Source organism: Rattus norvegicus, chromosome 13, assembly GCF_036323735.1.
Source record: "Rattus norvegicus strain BN/NHsdMcwi chromosome 13, GRCr8, whole genome shotgun sequence".
Lineage (NCBI taxonomy): Eukaryota > Metazoa > Chordata > Mammalia > Rodentia > Muridae > Rattus > Rattus norvegicus.
Genome location: NC_086031.1, coordinates 87,458,892 through 87,477,108, shown reverse-complemented (window position 1 = coordinate 87,477,108; position 18,217 = coordinate 87,458,892). Strand labels below are relative to the sequence as shown.

The 18,217-nt window shown below is 45.2% G+C and overlaps 1 protein-coding gene across 2 annotated transcripts; it reads right to left on the bottom strand.

Moving 5' to 3' along the window:
• Positions 1 to 2,819, bottom strand: Slamf9 (SLAM family member 9). Of its 2 annotated transcripts, XM_039090519.2 has the most exons (5): positions 2,620 to 2,819; positions 1,735 to 2,076; positions 971 to 1,021; positions 749 to 810; positions 1 to 348 (listed from the first exon to the last, which is right to left on the bottom strand). In XM_039090519.2, exons 1-5 carry the CDS (start codon positions 2,660 to 2,662, stop codon positions 274 to 276), a joined length of 573 nt encoding a protein of 190 aa, XP_038946447.1. In that variant the 5' UTR covers positions 2,663 to 2,819; the 3' UTR covers positions 1 to 273. The 2 variants fall into 2 exon arrangements, with proteins under 2 accessions (XP_038946447.1, NP_001099441.1); NM_001105971.1 differs by having other exon boundaries at positions 2 to 348; positions 749 to 1,021; positions 2,620 to 2,782.
• Between the last annotated feature and the right edge of the window lie 15,398 nt (positions 2,820 to 18,217).

Below are 18,217 nucleotides of genomic sequence, written 5' to 3'. Positions count from 1 at the left end.
TACTGGTAGAGACTTGATTTTATTGCTAGATGGTGTCTCTTAGGAAATATGGCCCTTTTCGGTGTTCAGCTCTGATCTCTCCCACCTATTCCCCAGATAATTTCTCTAAAGACTGAAACGAAACTCAGAAGAGGACCTCAAAGGCCAATCAGACTGGAGTAGAGCTAGACTTCCCCTTCTTCCTCAGTGTAATTCGGTTTCTCTCGAGCTTCCTCTCCCTTGGCCTCTCAGAGTCTTTCCAGGCTTGGGAGATGCAGACTCCCACAACTAGAATTACCAAGAGTAAGAGAAGGACCAAGCTCTTGACCAGGAAGCAGAACGTCGAAGGCTTCTCCGGATATCCAGGATCTGGGATAGGGAGAAAAGAAAGTAGTTCAGTAGAAGACTGGTAATTTTAGTGGGCAGACATCTATCTAGGGTTTCTCAGAAAGGCTCTTGGGTTAATAATCAGCTCACATCTTGTGGCAAATCTCTCTAGAAATACCTATTCTGTGCACACAAGTTCAGGGACTAAAATCTAGCTATCAATCTCAAGTCACGTGCAGAAGACTCCTCTGGAAATCCAGAGCAATTGACAAATTGGAGCCACTCCCCGATCCGGTGGCAAGCACCTGCAGGAGAGGGTTATGTTCTAGAGTCCTGATATGTGCCTTAAAAAAGAGTCACAGGCAGGGTGGGGGAAAGAGGCAGCATCCCAAGGCACAGAATTTGCATTCAGGCTCAGGAATAGTGTCTTGGGCTCTGGTACCTGCACAGAAGGACCCGACAGAGATGGGACGGGAACTGATGTTGCTGACGGGGTTGCTGACCCTGCAAGTATAGGAAAGGGCTTTGTCGACAGGCCTCCAGGATGTACTGAGAACAGAACCTTCATGGGATGTGTTAGCGCTGTCCTGTGATGAAAGCCAGATGTAGGTCACGTCCCTGCCTGCTCTCTCTGTGGAGCACGTCAGAGATATGTTGCAAGTACCTTCCTCTGAGATGTTAGAGTTCACAGTGATGTGGGGCTTTGACAGCCGCCCTAAAAGAGAAGAAAACAGACCCAGTGAACATTCTGGAGTTGGCTCTGTTTTCCAAGTTTCTCAAGCCTTGGGCATTCCTGCTGTCTGGAGAGGCCCTTTACTCAAACAATAACTAAGCAAAAACCAAATAAAACAACTGGATAACTGTGGTTACAGGGTCCCAGAGGATATGCTGAAACAGATGCCCAGCCCCCTGTACCTTCTAACATCACTCTCTTAGTTTTATACCCTCTTACCTCCAAATCCTCTTCTACCTCATTGATTGCACAGAATAGTATCACCCCTCCCCCTCCTAAAGACATTTACATTGTAATCATCTCTCCAAGTCCCAAAGTAGATTCAATGTGGCAGGTGGAGAAGAAATTGTGTTTCAAGTGGGGGAACAAATGTTTATTAATCCTCAAACCACTCGGGGGGATAAAGGCCTCGAGAGCTGTTTATCTAGAGCAATTTCCTTGGTGAGAAAGGGCTCTTGGATGCTCTATACTCGGTCTTTATCTTTCTCACTGCTTTGGGCACCTCCATGGAAACAGCCGCAGTGCCCAGTGCCTCCTTGTTCCTATTCATTCTCCCTGTGACTAAAGCTCAGGCACTGGAACAGACCACACCACAGGCGGTCTGCCTTCCAGTTTCAGCCTCTTATAGCTTACCACAGCTCCCAAGTTTCCACGACAAGCCCAGGAAAGCCAGAATAAAGAGGTTCTAAACTCACGGTAGACATGGAGAGAGTAAGACTTCGTGATAAGGAGCTGGGACGTCTTCAGGTTGACTTGGGCTTGGTAAAGCCCTGAGTCCTCCCAGGTCAGATTGCTAATACACAGGGAGTAGCTGGACTCTGGGATGCTCACTCTGCCCTGGTATCGAGGATCCACTGACATGAGGATGACTCGCTGCCCCTCTTTGCCTGGCATCACGGTGGCAAGGTTTTTTTGAGAGAACCAGATAATGTTGTCAATTTCTTCATTGGATGGTATTTCCAGAGAGAGGTTGACAGACTCTTGAAGGACAGCAACCACTTCCTCAGGGTCCTCATCATCTCCAGAAAACCCTTTGGCTGAAAAAGAGATGCTCTCAGCCTGGCTGATATCCCTTGGCGGCTGCAACTAGTTAACAGGGTGGCTATGATTCACCCTCATCTGAGCACCTTCTGTAGCTCCATGTATTGTACGACTCTCTAGCCACCTCTTGTAGTTCTGGATTTCCACAGCACCTGAGTTGATTGGGGATGGTCCCCATGTATCTCTAAACCATTTTCCTTCTTTCTTGTCCTTCTGGAACTGCAACCCAATGCATGTCTCCCAGATATCCTCTCTCGTCCTCTCATTCCTTGGAGATCAGAGTACAAGCTCCCCCAAACTAGCCTAAGATCCAGGTATATCACTCATAGGTACGGCGTACTCAGCACGATCCATATCAACATACAACAGTAATACATGCGCACCCACGTTTATTGCAGAGCGAGTCACAATCAACTTTGGTGCCCATCAACAGAAGGGCTGACACATTCATCCCCAAAGGAAGGGTCTTGGTAGCCTAAGGCCAAGTAGAACAGTGGGGGTATAAAGACAGTCTTATATAGGAGCAGGTAGCCACTCACCTTCATGAAGCAGCAGCAGGAGTGACCACAGAAGGGCCCCCATATCTGCAGCTCCTACCTGGGAAGAGTGACTTGGTCAGCTCCCTAGAAAACACAAGCTGGTGAGGAGTCCATAGAAGCAGACTGACTGTCTCTGTCAGAAAGCAGAGAGAAAAATAGTTCTCGCTCCAACTTCCTCTGTACACATTAAGCTCCTCCCTGGCCCTCATGGAAAACCATCTCTCTTCAGTCTAACAGTCAGATGATGTATCCACTGTCTCAGATGGCCCATCCCCCAAACTCAACCCAAATCTCACTTCCTAATACAGACTTTGACTTTCTAGTTCCCGCCATCTGCATGCCCAGACCCCATAGAAATCACATATGCATGCGCTAGCCAGCTGTCGGCCCTCAAAACACTCTCTCCAACCCCTCAGGATTTTCTATGCTGTTGTGATCTTTATCTCCCCTGAGAGAATCAATCTTTTATTTCCTCTGTATGTTTCACTGTTCCTGGATGCTGCTAGACCCGTCTTCATAACATTAGAAAAGATGAGTGCGGGAAGTATTTCTGTTTAAAGCTAGGTGTATTTCCATTTGTGATGCATTTGAGAATGGGGGATTGATCTCTTAAAAAAACAAACAAACAAACAAACAAACGAGCCTGTCTTCCACCTATCTTTCTGCTTTGCCCAATGTCTGCAGAACAGCTTCGCCTGCTCAGTGGCAGTGCCATCTGATTCAGTGGCCTGGGCAATGAATGGAGCAGACTAGGCCCCAGGAATGTCTGAACACTGAGTCTTCACTAGGAACTGCTGGTTGGCCACAGAAGACACCTGCAAACCTACAGACTAGGCTGCCACCTCCACCAGGGAGCAGTGAACTCAGAAGCAGGTAAAGTGCTTTCACCCTGACCGGTCTTAGTCACAGACTTTTTGGCTACTCTTGTTTTCCCTTCTCCATCTCTTCAGGCTCCCTTTAGGAGTAGAGATTAGGCATGACCAGGTGAGAACCATGGGTGTTCCCCAGAGGTGGTGTCGCATGTGTGCTGAACTTCCCAAGCCAGCATTCATCCCATCAAGTAGGATTCAGTGGGCGATTACCCTTGTTGCATGGAATGGCGATTTCAACAATACAGAGGAGAATCTATGTCACACAGAGCAATGGTAGGCAGGTTGACATAAGTCACCTTTGTGAGAGGCTGGGGGGTCAGCTCTGGGATTGGTGACCAGCAGAAGCCATCACTCCCAGAAGTCCTCTTAGACCTGAGTAATGAAAGTCCACTGTCTCCAGAGGCAGCTGCAAATGTCAGCACAGCTAACTGGCCCGGGGAAGTCCTAGAGGAGACGAGGTTCTCGATGCCCCGCCTCACATTTTTTATGTAAATATCACCACTTTGAAGATGTACTGCTCCATCTGGAAGACAAGGTTGGTGCCTTGGGTTCCTACTGCAAGGAATTTGAGGACTTCCCCCCTTCTCCACTGGCAGGATATTAAGGACTGGCAGGATATTAACACTTGTGAGTTTCTTTTTAAATTGTGGTGTGAGTTGAGAAGGGACATCATAGAGACCCCTCACTGGGCAGCAAGAAAAGGCCATTCTCACTTAAAATACTGTTTCAGGTCAAGAATAGTGGCACACACCTTTTAATACCAACACTCAGAAGGCAGAGGCAGGAGGATTGCTCTGAGTTCCAGGCCAAACAGGGCTACCTAGTGAGGCTCTGTCTCAAAAAGGAAACAACAATAATAACAACGACAATAATTTAAAGAGTTTAAGTTAGAGTTGTTAATATCACGGAAAGATTTTTAAATCATTCAGAGTATCAATGTTGATCAATGATCTAGAGAAAATCAGATTTGAGAAGAGATTATATAGAATTAAGGTAAATAAAACATTCCCCAGAAAAGGAGCCCTTAACTTATGTACACTCTCGGTAGTGTGATGATAGTTAGCTTTGTATGCCTACTTGATACACTGCAGAATCACTTAGAAAAGAATCTCAGTGAGGAATGGTCTAGACTGAGTTAGCTTGTGGGTATGTCTCTGAGGTTGATTGACATATGAAAATCCAGCCCACTGTAGGCGGCACCATTCCCTAGGCAGAGGTCCGGAACTGTATAAGAAGAAAGCACAGGCAAAGAAGCAAGCATGCATGGACATTTCTCTCTGCTCTTGACTGTATGTCTGATATGACTAGCCTTCTACGTACTCATTTCTCTATGTTCTTGTTAGTCTGATGTGGCCTTCTCAGGCTCCTGATACTGTGTTCCCTGCTTTGATAGACTATAACCTGGAATTGTGAGCCAAAATAAACTGTGTCTCCAATAACTTGCTTTTTTGTTCAGATATTTTATCACAACAACAGAAATAAAACTAGAAGTAGAACTGAAACTAGTGGGGATGTAAACTAATTTGAGTCACTAGGGAAATCAGTATGGTGGTTCTTTCAAAAAAAAACTAAAAATAGAACTATCATATGGTCTAGCTATACCATTCCTGAGCAGTAAGAATCTAAGTCACAAAACTACAGTCACTCTGCACAATCAAGTTTACTGCAACTGTATTCACAGTAGCTGTTCTCCGTGAGCGCCTAACAAGTAAATGGATAAAGCAGATATGATGTATATTCACTATAAATTTTATTCTGCCATAAACAATGAAGTTATGTCATTGTTAGGGACAGAGCTAATCCCGTCAAACAAAATAACCCATTTTTTTCTCATATGCAGAGTCTAGATTTTGGAAAACAAGCAAGTTAAAGGAAGAGTACATAAGAATAGAAAAGAGAGACTGGGGGCGGAGACAAGAAAAGATGATAGAGAGTAAATACAGCGTTATGTGTCACAAAACCCAGTATTTCGTAGAACATATATTAATTTTAAAAAAGTTTAAAAAGAGAAGGGACCTTGGGTAGGAGAGATGGCTCAGTGTTTAAGAGCACATACTGTTCTTGCAGAGAACCCAAATGTGATTCCTAGAACCCACATCGGGCAGCTTCCAACAGCCTGTAACTCCAGCTTTAGGTGATATGATATCCCTCCAACCTTCTGCTTGTGTACACGCACGCACACGCATGCACAAGTGCACAAGCACACACGCACACACACAAGCACACATGCACACATAGTAACTGAAAATTTAAAAGAAAGTGGTAAGAAAGGGAAAAAAGGAAGGAAGGAAGGGAGGGAGGGAGGAAGGAAGGCAAGGGAAAAAACCCTAAGCTTTGTCTGTAAGGATGCAATGGATTGTAGTAAATAGTTTTCATCCCCTGTATTCAAGCTAAGACTGGACAGACATTGGTTTGAATGTTCTATAGAATTTACGATACCAGATGGATCCTCAAACTGGATAGTCTTTTTTTTTTTTCAGATTTATTTATTTATTTTATGTATATGTATACACTGTAGCTGTCATCAGACACACCAGAAGAGGGCATCAGATCCCATTACAGATGGTTGTGAGCCACCATGTGGTTGCTGGGAATTGAACTCATGACCTCTGGAAGAGCAGTCAGTGCTCTTAACCACTGAGCCATCTCTCCACCTCCCTGGATCATCTTTAAGTTTCTATAAATGTTCCATTCAACAATTCCTATGCTGTATCAAGGAAGCAAGAATGGTATTTTATAACCAAAAAAGAAAGAAAGAAAAAGAAAATAAAAGAGCCTCCAACCAACAAAGTTGAAGGCAGGAGGAATGAGGAAAACTCTCAAAGAAAGAAGACATTGAGGCTAAATCCTCAAGGGTGAGAGAAGTCCACTGAGGTAAGAAGAGAAAGTGATGCTCCTTCCACTTCAAATTTTGAGTACTAAGCCTCTTTGACTGGGATTTTCTATAAATATAGGTCAGGTTTTGACTTGAACGTGAAAGTTTTAAAAAATTGGTCTCCCTGTCTGTGTGAGAAGAAATTAAATCCAGCAACTCCGTCACTTCATCCGCATCCAAAGGAAATGAAACCAATATGTTGAAGCTCTGCCGAGGTCCCCTGTGTAATAGAGCATTAGTCATGATCACCACGAGACAGAAACAACCCGAGATCCATCGGTGGATGGATGGATGAAGCAAATGTGGGACATAGACCCGATGGACTATTTGACCTCGATAATAAAAAGAAACCCATTTGCAGGAACAGAGATGGACCTGGATGTATTATGCTAACTAGAACAAATCAGACACAGAAAGTCAAATGCCACAGGATGCAGGACCTTTAAAAACAGGACCTGTGGGGTTGGGGATTTAGCTCAGTGGTAGAGCGCTTGCCTAGCAAGCACAAGGCCCTGGGTTCGGTCCCCAGCTCCAAAAAAAAGAAAAAAAAAGAAAAAGAAAAAAAAAAAAAACAGGACCTGTGGAAGTGGACAGTAGAGTGGTTGCTTCCAGAAGTTGGGGATGGGGTCCGATGGGGAGATGGTGGTCATAGGACACAAAGTTTAGTTGGACAGAAGGAACAAATTCAACAGATCTACTGTACAATATGGTGATTATAGTTAATGACAACATTGAGTATTCTCGGAAAGTGCCGATAATAGATTTTAAGTGTTTGTAGCACAAAAACAAAATGATTTTTGAGGCAGTTAATACACGTGTTAATTTAACTTAATTTAGTTATTCCACTACATACACACAAATACACATACCTCTTTTCTTTTAAAAAATGGTATTTATTTTTATTTTATGTGCATTGGTGTCCTGCCTGCATGTATAAACGTGTCGAATCCCCTGGAACAGGAGTTACAGACAGTTGTGAGCCGCCATGTGGGTGTTAGGAATTGAACCTGGTTCCTCTGGAAGAGCAGCCAGTGCCCTTAACAGCTGAACTATCTCCTCAGACCCCATATACACACATTTCAGTGCAACATGCTGCCCATGAAAAGCGTATACAAAATTTTAACCAGCTTCTGAAAATTAACTACCCAAAATTACAAATAAAATTAAAGCAAGACTAGAAAGTAAACAAGGTCATGTGTGCAATGTTTAGGGCTTAAAGAATGCAAATGTTGATGGCTTCCTGGGGCAAAAGATCCCCACGAGGTAACAGAGAAGAAAGAAAGCAGGACCAAGTTAGAGTGCGGTACCATGACATAGGTGTCTCAGTTGACTAGCTAACAGGAGCTGGCAGTGGAGTGCCCAGTAAAGGACCCTCTGTTAGGCAGGATGGCCCAAGAGCTAGGTCTTCTGCAAGAGTGGCCAAAGCCACAATGTGTGCAACTGTTGGCTGGAGCCGCCCTAGAAGTGGTGAATCACGGAGGGATGCAGCTAGAGGCTGTCAGCTCATCCTTGCAGATGAAGAAAGTTATCTCCTAAAGGGATAGAGAGCAAGAGGCTGCCTCCATTGCTGCTACGGTGAGTGTGCTGACGGCCAGAGATGTCTGGGCTCACATTGATCGAGCCTGTCCCCATAAAGATAAACAGTCAGTTACATCTTCAGAAAGAGAAAAAAATAATTGCTGCCCCCATTCCTCACTGAGCTCTTCCGGTCCAGTGTGGAGAAGAGTTACCCATCAATGTGATTTTCAAAGAATGGTCGCTTTGGTTCGTGGACTGTGATCCGAACCCAGCTCCCTTTCTCTCTCTCACTGCCCCTTTAATCTTGTTCCCATCGGCAGCCTGCTACTGCCCTGGGTGAGAAAGTTGTCCTTGGTCTCTGGCCTCATCTCAGAAATGAGAGGTTCTTATCTCATGTGAAAATTAAAACTCCACACCTGACTTACAAAGAAATATTCTCTCCCCACTAGCATGGGTACCGAATGGGACAGGGAGGTCTCCGTACCACTCGTCCCTCAGCTCGCCACCATCCCTGACTTTTCCTCTTTGCTGCTCCCAGCAATGTCTCTCCCACAGCTCATACTTGCCGCTCCAGAAAGACGGGGGAGTGTGTGTGTGTGTGTGTGTGTGTGTGTGTGTGTGTGTGTGTGTGTGACAAATTGTTCTTATCTGGCTGAGTGACTTTGTATTCTGTGTCCTGGGAGATGGCTAAAAGGAACTATTTTCTGTTGAGGTTTGTGGGTTAAGGCGTCTCTATTCTGGATGGTTCTTTACAATTCCTTCCTCCGTTCCTAGACATCTGGAACATACCTCCTTCACAAATAGAGAAAACAGAGAACACACACACACACACACACACACACCTTCACGTGCCCCTATTATCGTGGTCTCTGGGTAACCAAGCAGGTCATGTCTAATTGATTGGCTACTGTCAATGTCACCTCCCTGACAGATTCGAGGATCTACAGCACAACTTCCTGCTCTTGGCTCTCTAGGTGGGACTCAGACCTTAGTCCATAATCAACTGTAACTTCCCTGAGCCTGTCTTAGGTTGCTGTCCCCTCAGACTGTCTTCTGCACGGCAAACTTCCAAAGTGATGGTTATATCCAATTTTTCTCAATTGCCCTCTCAGCCCTCTGTCCACGGATGAGGGATTCTAAGAGCAATGACGCAGGTTCTTAATTTCCACTGCAAGGGGCGATCTGATCTCCGTCACGCTGACTTTGATCGTCTGGCATCTGTCACATGGTCAGCTCCGCCTAGCCAAGAGATCCATTCCAACATCTTGTTTATACCATGTACTTAAGGCTTTCTGCGGTGTGCCCGTTTGACACTGGTTTCTATCCTAGACAGTGTTTATGATTACGTCATCATCCTCACTGTCTTACTTGCTTAAGTTCTCATCGTAGATGTGTTTTAATTTTCTATTGCTTTGATCTTACTGCAGCAAAGAGAAACTAACTCAGCCCAAGCACAGGTACAGCTTAGGAGCAGGGGTTGGGTATAAGTCAGTCAGGGGAGTGAGGGTAGATGAGTGGGTGAGTGGGTAAATGCCTCAGTCTCGACCTTCCATGAGAGAATTCTGAGGCACCTTCCCTGTGATTCTTAAAAGTGATGGAACCCTAGCTATCCACGCCAACACTCTCTCGACTATCTAGGTCTTTAAAAGAAAAGTGAGACAATGAGAAATGAATCTCTTCATTCTAATTATTGTATACGGCCTAGGGAAGAGGGAGTAATGAAAAGTTCCTCAGATCTAGAAAGTTCTCTTTAGATCTGGAAAGATGAGGAACAGCACGGCAGAGCGGGTCCTGACCATGCTATTAGCAAGTAAATTCTAAGTCTTCCTCCTCGGAAAGAGGAAAAGATGTTGGCTTGCAAGCATCCTCCCATTGTGGGGTGGGCCTGTGCATTTCATAAATGCTTTCCTTTTTTTCCCCATTCCCCTTTAAATGTCCGTGTTAAAGGGGTGATTATCCGATTGAACCATGAAGGTGGCTGGAGCGAAACAAAATGATCTTCCAGTTGTTGAAGGGCACCCTAAGGGGCGATTGGGGATTAGGATGTGACATCATCGAAGTGGGGGAGAGGTCAGAGCACACTGGGGCACAGAGAGAGTCTAGAGCAGGAGAACCAAGAACTGCAGACAGGAAAGAGGTTAAGATGAGGCTAAGGGTACAGAAACAGCTCCACACGGGGCCTGAGGGATGCTCTTAATCCTTAGAGACTCCATTGGCCGCTGTATTAGGGTTCTGTAGAGTTACAAAACTCATGGAATGTCTCTATATATTAAGGGAAATTATTGGAATGACTTACAGCCAGCACAACTAACCCAACAATAGGCAGCTGTGAATGGGAAGTCCGAGAACCAAAGAGTTGCCCAGTCCCATGAGGCTGGGTGTTTCAGCCGGTCTTCTGTAGAAGCCGGAATCCTGAAGAAGTAGGTTCCAACAGCTATGCTGGCAAGAAAGTGCAAGCAGGCATAGAAGAAGGAAACCTTCTTTCTCCCATTTTCCTTATATAGGCCTCCAGCAGAAGGTGTGACTCAGATTAAAGTGACCACCTGCCTGGAACTAAGCTGCTCTTTACTTGGAACTTGCTCTGTCCCAGGCTGGCCTTGAACTCAGAGATGGGCTTGCTTCTGTCTCCTGGGATTAAAGGTATGTACCAGCTAGCCTGGGCCTAAGCTTTTCATGGCCACTATGCCTCAAGATCCAGATCAAAAGCCTCAAGATCTGGATCACAGGTGTGCCCTCCCTTTCTGCATGGTAGTTCACTCCAGATGTAGTCAAGCTGACAACTGGGAATAGTCAGTGTCACAGTCACTCTGACACTGGAAAGAATTTCAGGGGGAGGCAGCGTGGTAAAACAGAGTTGGCAATGGTAGTAAAGATATTGTGATATAGTGGTACAGCCTTAGTCGTGAAGGTTAAGAGGAAGAGAGAGGCTAAAAAAAGGAAGACAAAGGACGAGAAAGAATATGGGCATGTGTTTTCTCATGCAGAGTGACAAGAAGCTTGTGCACACAAGGGTATGGGCTTCTGCTAGAGACCTTTCTCAGATATGACCGAGATATTGTGAGCTTACCCTTGGCGAGGAAAAGAAACGAGAGATGAGAAGAGGGGAGGCAGAGCATATCAGGAAAGCTTATTAGGGGTGACGAGAGAAAGGTGACTGTGTACACATCTCGGGGAAAGGAACCGATAGGGGGAGACAGCAAAAATAGAGATGAGAAATGATGTTAAGGCTTCTCCCTCACCCACTCCTCACCCAGAGGTTGTATGCTGATAATGTCCAGAGCATATGGAGTAAACGGGAGATTGTCCTCCCTTAAAATCAGAAAGAATAAGGGGTTGGGGATTTAGCTCAGTGGTAGAGCGCTTGCCTAGCAAGCGCAAGGCCCTGGGTTCGGTCCCCAGCTCCGAAAAAAAAAAAAAATCAGAAAGAATAGGCAGATGTGTGGAAAGATTTACATGTGTCAAGAAAGAATGGCTTGTCCTTGGCTTCCATGGGCAACAAATTGCTCTGGGACAGACAATAGGGAAAGCCACAGAACTGAAACTAGGCTGGCTCTTCCACTTAGAGAACAAGTCTCTCTCTCTCTCTCTCTCTCTCTCTCTCTCTCTCTCTCTCTCTCTCTCTCTCTCTCTCTCTCTCTCTCTCCCTCCTCCCCGCCCTCGCGCATGCGCTTTAGGGGTGAAAACCAAGAGGCCTTAATACCCAGAAAGCACTTAGCATAGAGCGGCCCATGCCGAGGTCTCAATGAATGTGAGCTGTGCTGGTTACTGAAGGCACGGCATGGAGGCCAAGGGCCGCTCATTCATCAACAGGTGTCTGTGTCTGTGTTGAAAAGAAGACGGCAAAAATCGCTAACACAAGGAAGATAAGCCAAAAGCACCCATCAGCCTGAAGAGCATTGACGCTGGGATACAGAGCCGAGCTCCTTGTTTCCCTTGTCAGCAGCAACCTGTGCAGCGCACTGACCTTTAAGCTTATAGCGATGTCACACCTAAGGTGTCCCCCAACTACACCTCTGAACGACTAAGTCCTCATCTCACTGGCATCACATATCCCAGAATCCCAAAGTGGCCTCCCCGACTTATCTATGTCCTCCGTCCTCCTACGCAGACTTGGGGCTGGGGATTTAGCTCAGTGGTAGAGCGCTTACCTAGGAAGCGCAAGGCCCTGGGTTCGGTCCCCAGCTCCGAAAAAAAGAACCAAAAAAAAAAAAAAAAAAAAAAAGCGCAGACTTTGTCCCACCTGCTTTAGAGTCACACAGAACGATGGTTAAAATGCTGGTGCCATTGGCCCCACTTCCTACCCACTGAATTAGGATGGCGGTGTGGAGGACGGAGCTGAGGAACACCCTGCTCATGATACAAGATCTCCAAGTGATTCTGTGTCAACTGGGAAGCTGCAGCCTGCTCTTCAGTTCTGTGAGCTCTCAGAGGAAGCTCCCTAGCCAAGCGATATCTTTTGTCTTCAGTCACAAAAGGTTTGTTTCCCCAGGGCAAAGCCATGAAATGACACTGTCTGTTTTCTTCTCCGACTGAGCTCCGGGGAACAGGAGAGGGGCTCTACCAGCTTTTAACCTGTCCTCCTGGGCTTTGCACAGACTGGACTCAAACTACAGCAGGGTGACAGGTATCAGTCCTGAGAGCTTCCTCCTGACAGTCTTGCTTTTATCTCTTCAGACCGGAGGTTGGGAGGATTGGGGGTTGGGTTGGGATCGGGGGAGAGGTTCAGAGGCATGGCTTCTCTGAAAGTAGGTTGTTTCAGAGAATATTAAAAAAATAGAATCTTCTGAGCTCATCCAACCACTTGTCTTACAAATTAAAAACACAAAAATCCACAGGTCCAGGATGTAGAACAACTTCAAAACCCGCAAAATTTAATGCAAAGTTGGGTTGGGTTTTTGTTTTTTTTTGGGGGGGGGTTGATTTTTTGGGGGGGTTGTTTTCAGTTTTTTAGTGTTACTTGTTTTGTTTTATTGGTGTTTGGTGAGCATACAGAGTAATGGCTCCCATCATGGTGTCTTAAATGTACCTGAGCCATCTTACTTTGCTTTCAGTCATTCCCCTCCCACATGGCCCTCCCTCCCCCTCCGGTTTCCCCCGCTTTGCTTTCCAACTACATATATCATTACTCTGTTTCCCACCTCACTTAAAGTCTTCCTCCCCTCTCATGGCACCCTTTCCAGTTCTGTAGCATGTACACACACACACACACACACACACACACACACACACACAGAGAGAGAGAGAGAGAGAGAGAGAAGAGAGAGAGAGAGAGAGAGAGAGAGAGAGAGAGAGAGGAGAGAGAGAGAAAGAGAGTTCTAAATTTAGATTGTACATATAAGAAAAAAAAGAATTTTTATCTTTCTGAATCTGGCTTATTTTGCTTAACGATTTCCAACTTTTGTCCATTTTCCTGCAAATGTCATGATTTCAGTTGTATAAAATCCCACTCTGTATACAAACCACACTCTCTTTCTGCTCATCTGTTGATGAACTGCTAGGCTGCTCCCGCTTCCTGACTGGCCATTGTGAATAGTGTGACAACAAATGCATACAGGCAAGCATTTCTGAGATGTGCTGGCTTCGGTTCCTTTGAATACACACACAAGAATGCTAGTACAGTAGTCCCATGTTTGGTTTTTTGAGGAACCACCATACTGATTTCCATAGGCCATAGGCGCTGGAATGGTTTACGTTCCTGTCAGCAGAAAGAGTGCCGCCTCTTCTCCCACATCTTCCCCAGCATCTGTTGTTATTTGTTTTCTTGATGATAGCCAATCATTCTGATTCAGGTGATATGGAATGTCTTCTGGAATCTTGGTGGCGGGGTATTACTTGATTAATGGTTTTGCAGCATAGTAGCACCAAATCTGGAGATGTTCTCCCACATAGAAAGTACTTAGTGACTGTCATTGCTATAGTTGGTGTCTTTATTATAGTTTGTAGTCATTTGTTGTTACTGATGTATACTTGAGACTGGAGGTGTTCTCAGCGAGCACTAGGAAACAGAAAGGAATGCCTAGGAGAGCCGGCTGGCAGCTTGGCCTGTCTTGGCATTTTTCTTAGTTAATTCAGTACTGTTCAGGCTCCAAGTCTTTGCAGTAAACTCTGTCAATATCCCAGAATGGATCAGAACCTGTGATCATTCTTCCTTTCATCAGAATGGTCATCAACTGACATGAGATCGACTACTCGTCCTACAAACATTTATTAACCTTCTGCTAAATGCGAGGCCCCATTCCAGATGTGGGATACAGGGAATGGCAAGGGAAACATGGGCCTCTCATGGTCATTATGGTAGAGGTCGTGGAAAGATGAGTTATACTCATTAAATATCTGTCATCAAGTCATGGGGTACTGTGCGGGAAAATGAAGCAAAATTAAGGGGCAGAAGCACAAGACAAGAAACGCCCTTTGGTTGGTGTTCAGGTCAGGTTACCAGCTGGGGTCACCTACCATGACATTTTCTCCCTGCAGGGTCGGCATGGGGAGTTATCAACAGAAGCCCATCTAGGAGCAAAGTGCTGTCAGAGGAAAGGAAATGAGCTTTCTTTTTCTTTTTTTGTGGGGTAGAAAATCCCCAAGGCATCCTCTACTTCTTAAATATTTCCATCGATTGGGAGAAAGAAGGGCAACCTCTGAGATCCAGGTTCTCTGAGATCCTGTCTCATGATCTCACAGTGGTTGGTCTAGACCGGGTTTGCTACTCAACAACCCAGCAATAGTCTTTCACACTCATCTCCGTAATGTGGCTTCCCCTTGAATACCACGGTCTGCCTAATGGGGTGTGTCTGTCCTTCTGTGGCTCTCATGCCTCAGTATGTCCACTGCTCCTGTTCTTCATTTTTTTAATAAACCTTTATTATTCACTTATTTACAGGTAATTTCTATGTCTCATCTTGGATGACCTAGGTCTGGACTTCATACTTTGGTCCGGGAGGGCAACCTCATTTATTCCCCTTCTAGGGGCACCCTCTCCCATTCCCTTCGTGCATAAAGGCTGCCCTTGTTTCTCCCAATCGATGGAAATATTTAAGAAGCAGGTAATACCTTGAATACCTTGGGGATTCTCCGCCCCTATAAAAAAGAAAAAAAATCCTATTAAAAGAGGGAATATAAGGGCCAAAAGATAAAGTGGCAGATTCAGTAAGCGGGACAAGGGGGGAGGAGAATTTTCTTGAGATCGGTGATTCCTGCGGTCACTGGGAATGACTGTATTGGGGGAGGGGAGGGGCAGGTACCTCATCCCAACCACTGCCATTTTTCAGAAGATCACATATATGTAAGCAAAGCACCCATACACACGGAACATAATAAAAAAAATCTTAAAACAACAAATAACAAAAAAAAACAAACATGCAGGCTTCCTTCAATGGAAATATTACAGGAACCCCAATACAATTTCAGTATGTCAATTAAACCCCAGGCAATTCCTCAGCCCTAAGGGCCTTATGAACTCCCTCTGCTCCAGAGTCAGCAGGTGGGGCTCCCAGACTTCTGCAGAGGGCGATGAATTACCTTTAATAAAACCCTGCCCAACTCCACTAAGAATCCTTTAAAACTGTGTTTATCACCCCTGTCTATGACTTGGCCCCACAAGAATGCTATCCACCCTTACAGTAATCATGACCTGCTTTGGCAGACTCCTTAGAGTGGGGAGTTGGAAGGAGGGCCCCCACTGTGAATCATTAACCTGGGAATGCTGGGTACTAAGCATGATGAAACCTAAACCCTATCAACCGGACTGGGCTGACTTGCCTACTAAGAGGCTTCACTACAAACCCATAGCTTGTAGGAGAGAGTGTGATAACGTCAGAATGTTCATTGGAGTCATGGATCGCTTCTCGGCCTTTTGGCTAAGATCAAGTGTGGAGTCATGGAAAAGATGAGACTAAAACGCTATTACCGTCAAGTGTACTCTTTGGGCGGTGGAGGGTCTCCCACTGGAGAGAAAAGCACTTCTCCCAGCATTCCTGTGCTTTCAGTATAGAACTCAGACTCTCTCACAGTCAACACTTTGTCCCCAACCACCTCAGGCTGGAACAGAGGACTAATGGACGCAGCATAGATTCTGACTACGTTCCTTCCCGAGACTGATTTTCCTACCTTGCTTTCTTCAAACCTAGCCAGTCGGTATTTTATCTTGTTACATTTCGTAGACTCTGAACAGCTTGTGAGACTGTATACTGTCAGAGTGAATACAGTTCTCGAAAAGACTGCCCTCTCTCTAAAACCAGCTGCCAAGTTTGAGGGATTCCAAAATCTACCCACTGCTGTAGGAATTTGCTAGGAGGACTTCCTGAGCACACTTGAAACGCGTATACTCCTCACTATGATTTAGTGTAGGGAGAGGATACAGAGTAAAGAGTAGAGTTCTTCTGAAGAAGAAGTACCTAGGAGTTCAGAGAAATGTGAAACATGACATTTCTGGTTAGTTGGGACAGTGTTTTCCCCATGTTTTATGAACATTGCCCAAGCCTTGGAATTTTTACTAGAGCTAGACCATGTGTTTGCCACATTGCTAACCTTGAGCTCCTAGCCTGTCCAAAGGTTGGACTGATACCTTTAATCTATAGTTCTTTGGAAAAGGTAGATATCACATTTGGCTCTTAGCCTCCATAGTAAATTGCTTTGTTGAACTGTCTGGTAACCAACACCCCAGGGCAAACAGACATTCCTCTCATACTTGGCATGGAAGCTTTTAAAATTAAATCCCAGTAGCTCAGAGTAAAAGATAGAACACTCTTTAGGGAAGAGTAATTTCTTACAATATCAGGTATAAAATTCATCCCGGTAAGAGAAAGCTGGAACAGATAACCAACCAAATCAAGTTCATAAATGTCTGACCAGACTACGGATCTTCACTGATTACAGGATCAAGTCCCCTGAGAAAAAGCAATGGACTCCAGAAGGGACTCTATGACCAAAGCCAATGACCACCTTGTAAACTGGTTTTACTGCCTGGGACACCCTAGTATAAAGATGGGAATGGGAATGCCCTTCACTCTGAGTAAGATGAGGAGGGCTGTCCTTCAGTGATCTCTGGGACCAAAGAGAGCACAGATGCTCAGACTGTCTCAGGCTATCTCATTGCCTCATTTATTTGGATTAGGATGGACCCACATGTGGTAGAAGGTGGGATTCCTAGCAGATGTTCAGGACCATTTGAGAAAGCCATTGACTTGAGAAGATTGCTGTTCCTCAGACTTCAGAGCCCAAGACCCATTCTAAAGAAACAAACCTTCAGTAGTGTCTGGGTAAAACAGCTCCTGTCCCTTCTCTGACATTGTGAAAATCTTGTGGTTCCCAACAAGCACAAACACACATGCATACATACATGTATGCACATACACACACACACACACCACACATATACACACACACGCTCACACAGATACATATATACATGAACACAGTAACACACACATACACACACACTGACAATACATACACACATACACATACACTCAAACCACATATACATAATACATACATGCATTTATATACATATACACATGTGTGTACACACTCACTCATGAGCATGTGTACACACACACACCTGTCTCTGAGGCTGTCAGCTGTCTATGGAGCATAGCATATACACTCCTGTCAGCCCACTGCTCTTCCAGAGGTCCTGAGTTCAATTCCCAGCAACCACATGGTGGCTCACAACCATCTATAATCAAGTCTGGTGCCCTCTTCTGGTGTATCTGAAGACAGCTGCAGTGTACTTATATATAATAAATGAATAAATTAATCTTTACACTCCTGTCAGTGGCTCATCCAATCAGGAAAACCAGAAATGTCAGCTCTGGAAGACATCTACTAACCGTGGACATTGATGGATGTTTGTAAGCCTCCTGAACTCAATGCTGCACAAGACTCCTACACCTCTGAGTCTCTCTATTCATGTGCTACGTGCCTGTCTCCCTCACATAGCCTGGCAGATGCCTACGTTACAGGCCAAGATATGCAGGGCCTACCATTGATGAGATCTCAGGAAATCAGTTCTCTGGGGGTAAAAAAAAAAAAAAAAAAGAAAGAAAGAAAGAAATCACAGCTTCTGTGGTTACATGAAATTGTGACTTCTCTCCCCTCACATGTCTGCCCCCTCCAAACTCTCCACATTCCACGAGACTGCTAAGGTTGGAGGATATTTGGTAATCCCAGGTCCAAAGCCAAGGTTCTACATGGGAAACAAGATATACCACCAAGGAAAATCTCTTTCAGGAGATGATACACTCACCTCCTGGGTGAGGGGTGCTCCTCTGAACCCCACACTGACTTCACTCAGGAAGAAACTCTGCCAGGAGGAGCCAGGAAGTCCCCCAAGGTC

Coding starts and splice junctions, on each gene's coding strand:
- Slamf9 (NM_001105971.1), bottom strand. CDS start 2,662: ATGGGGGCCCTTCTGTGGTCACTCCTGCTGCTGCTTCATGAAG. Junction 2,077..2,619: donor CCTGCTGCTGCTTCATGAAG/GTGAGTGGCTAC, acceptor TCTCTTTTTCAG/CCAAAGGGTTTTCTGGAGAT. Junction 349..748: donor TGTCGGGTCCTTCTGTGCAG/GTACCAGAGCCC, acceptor TCCCTATCCCAG/ATCCTGGATATCCGGAGAAG.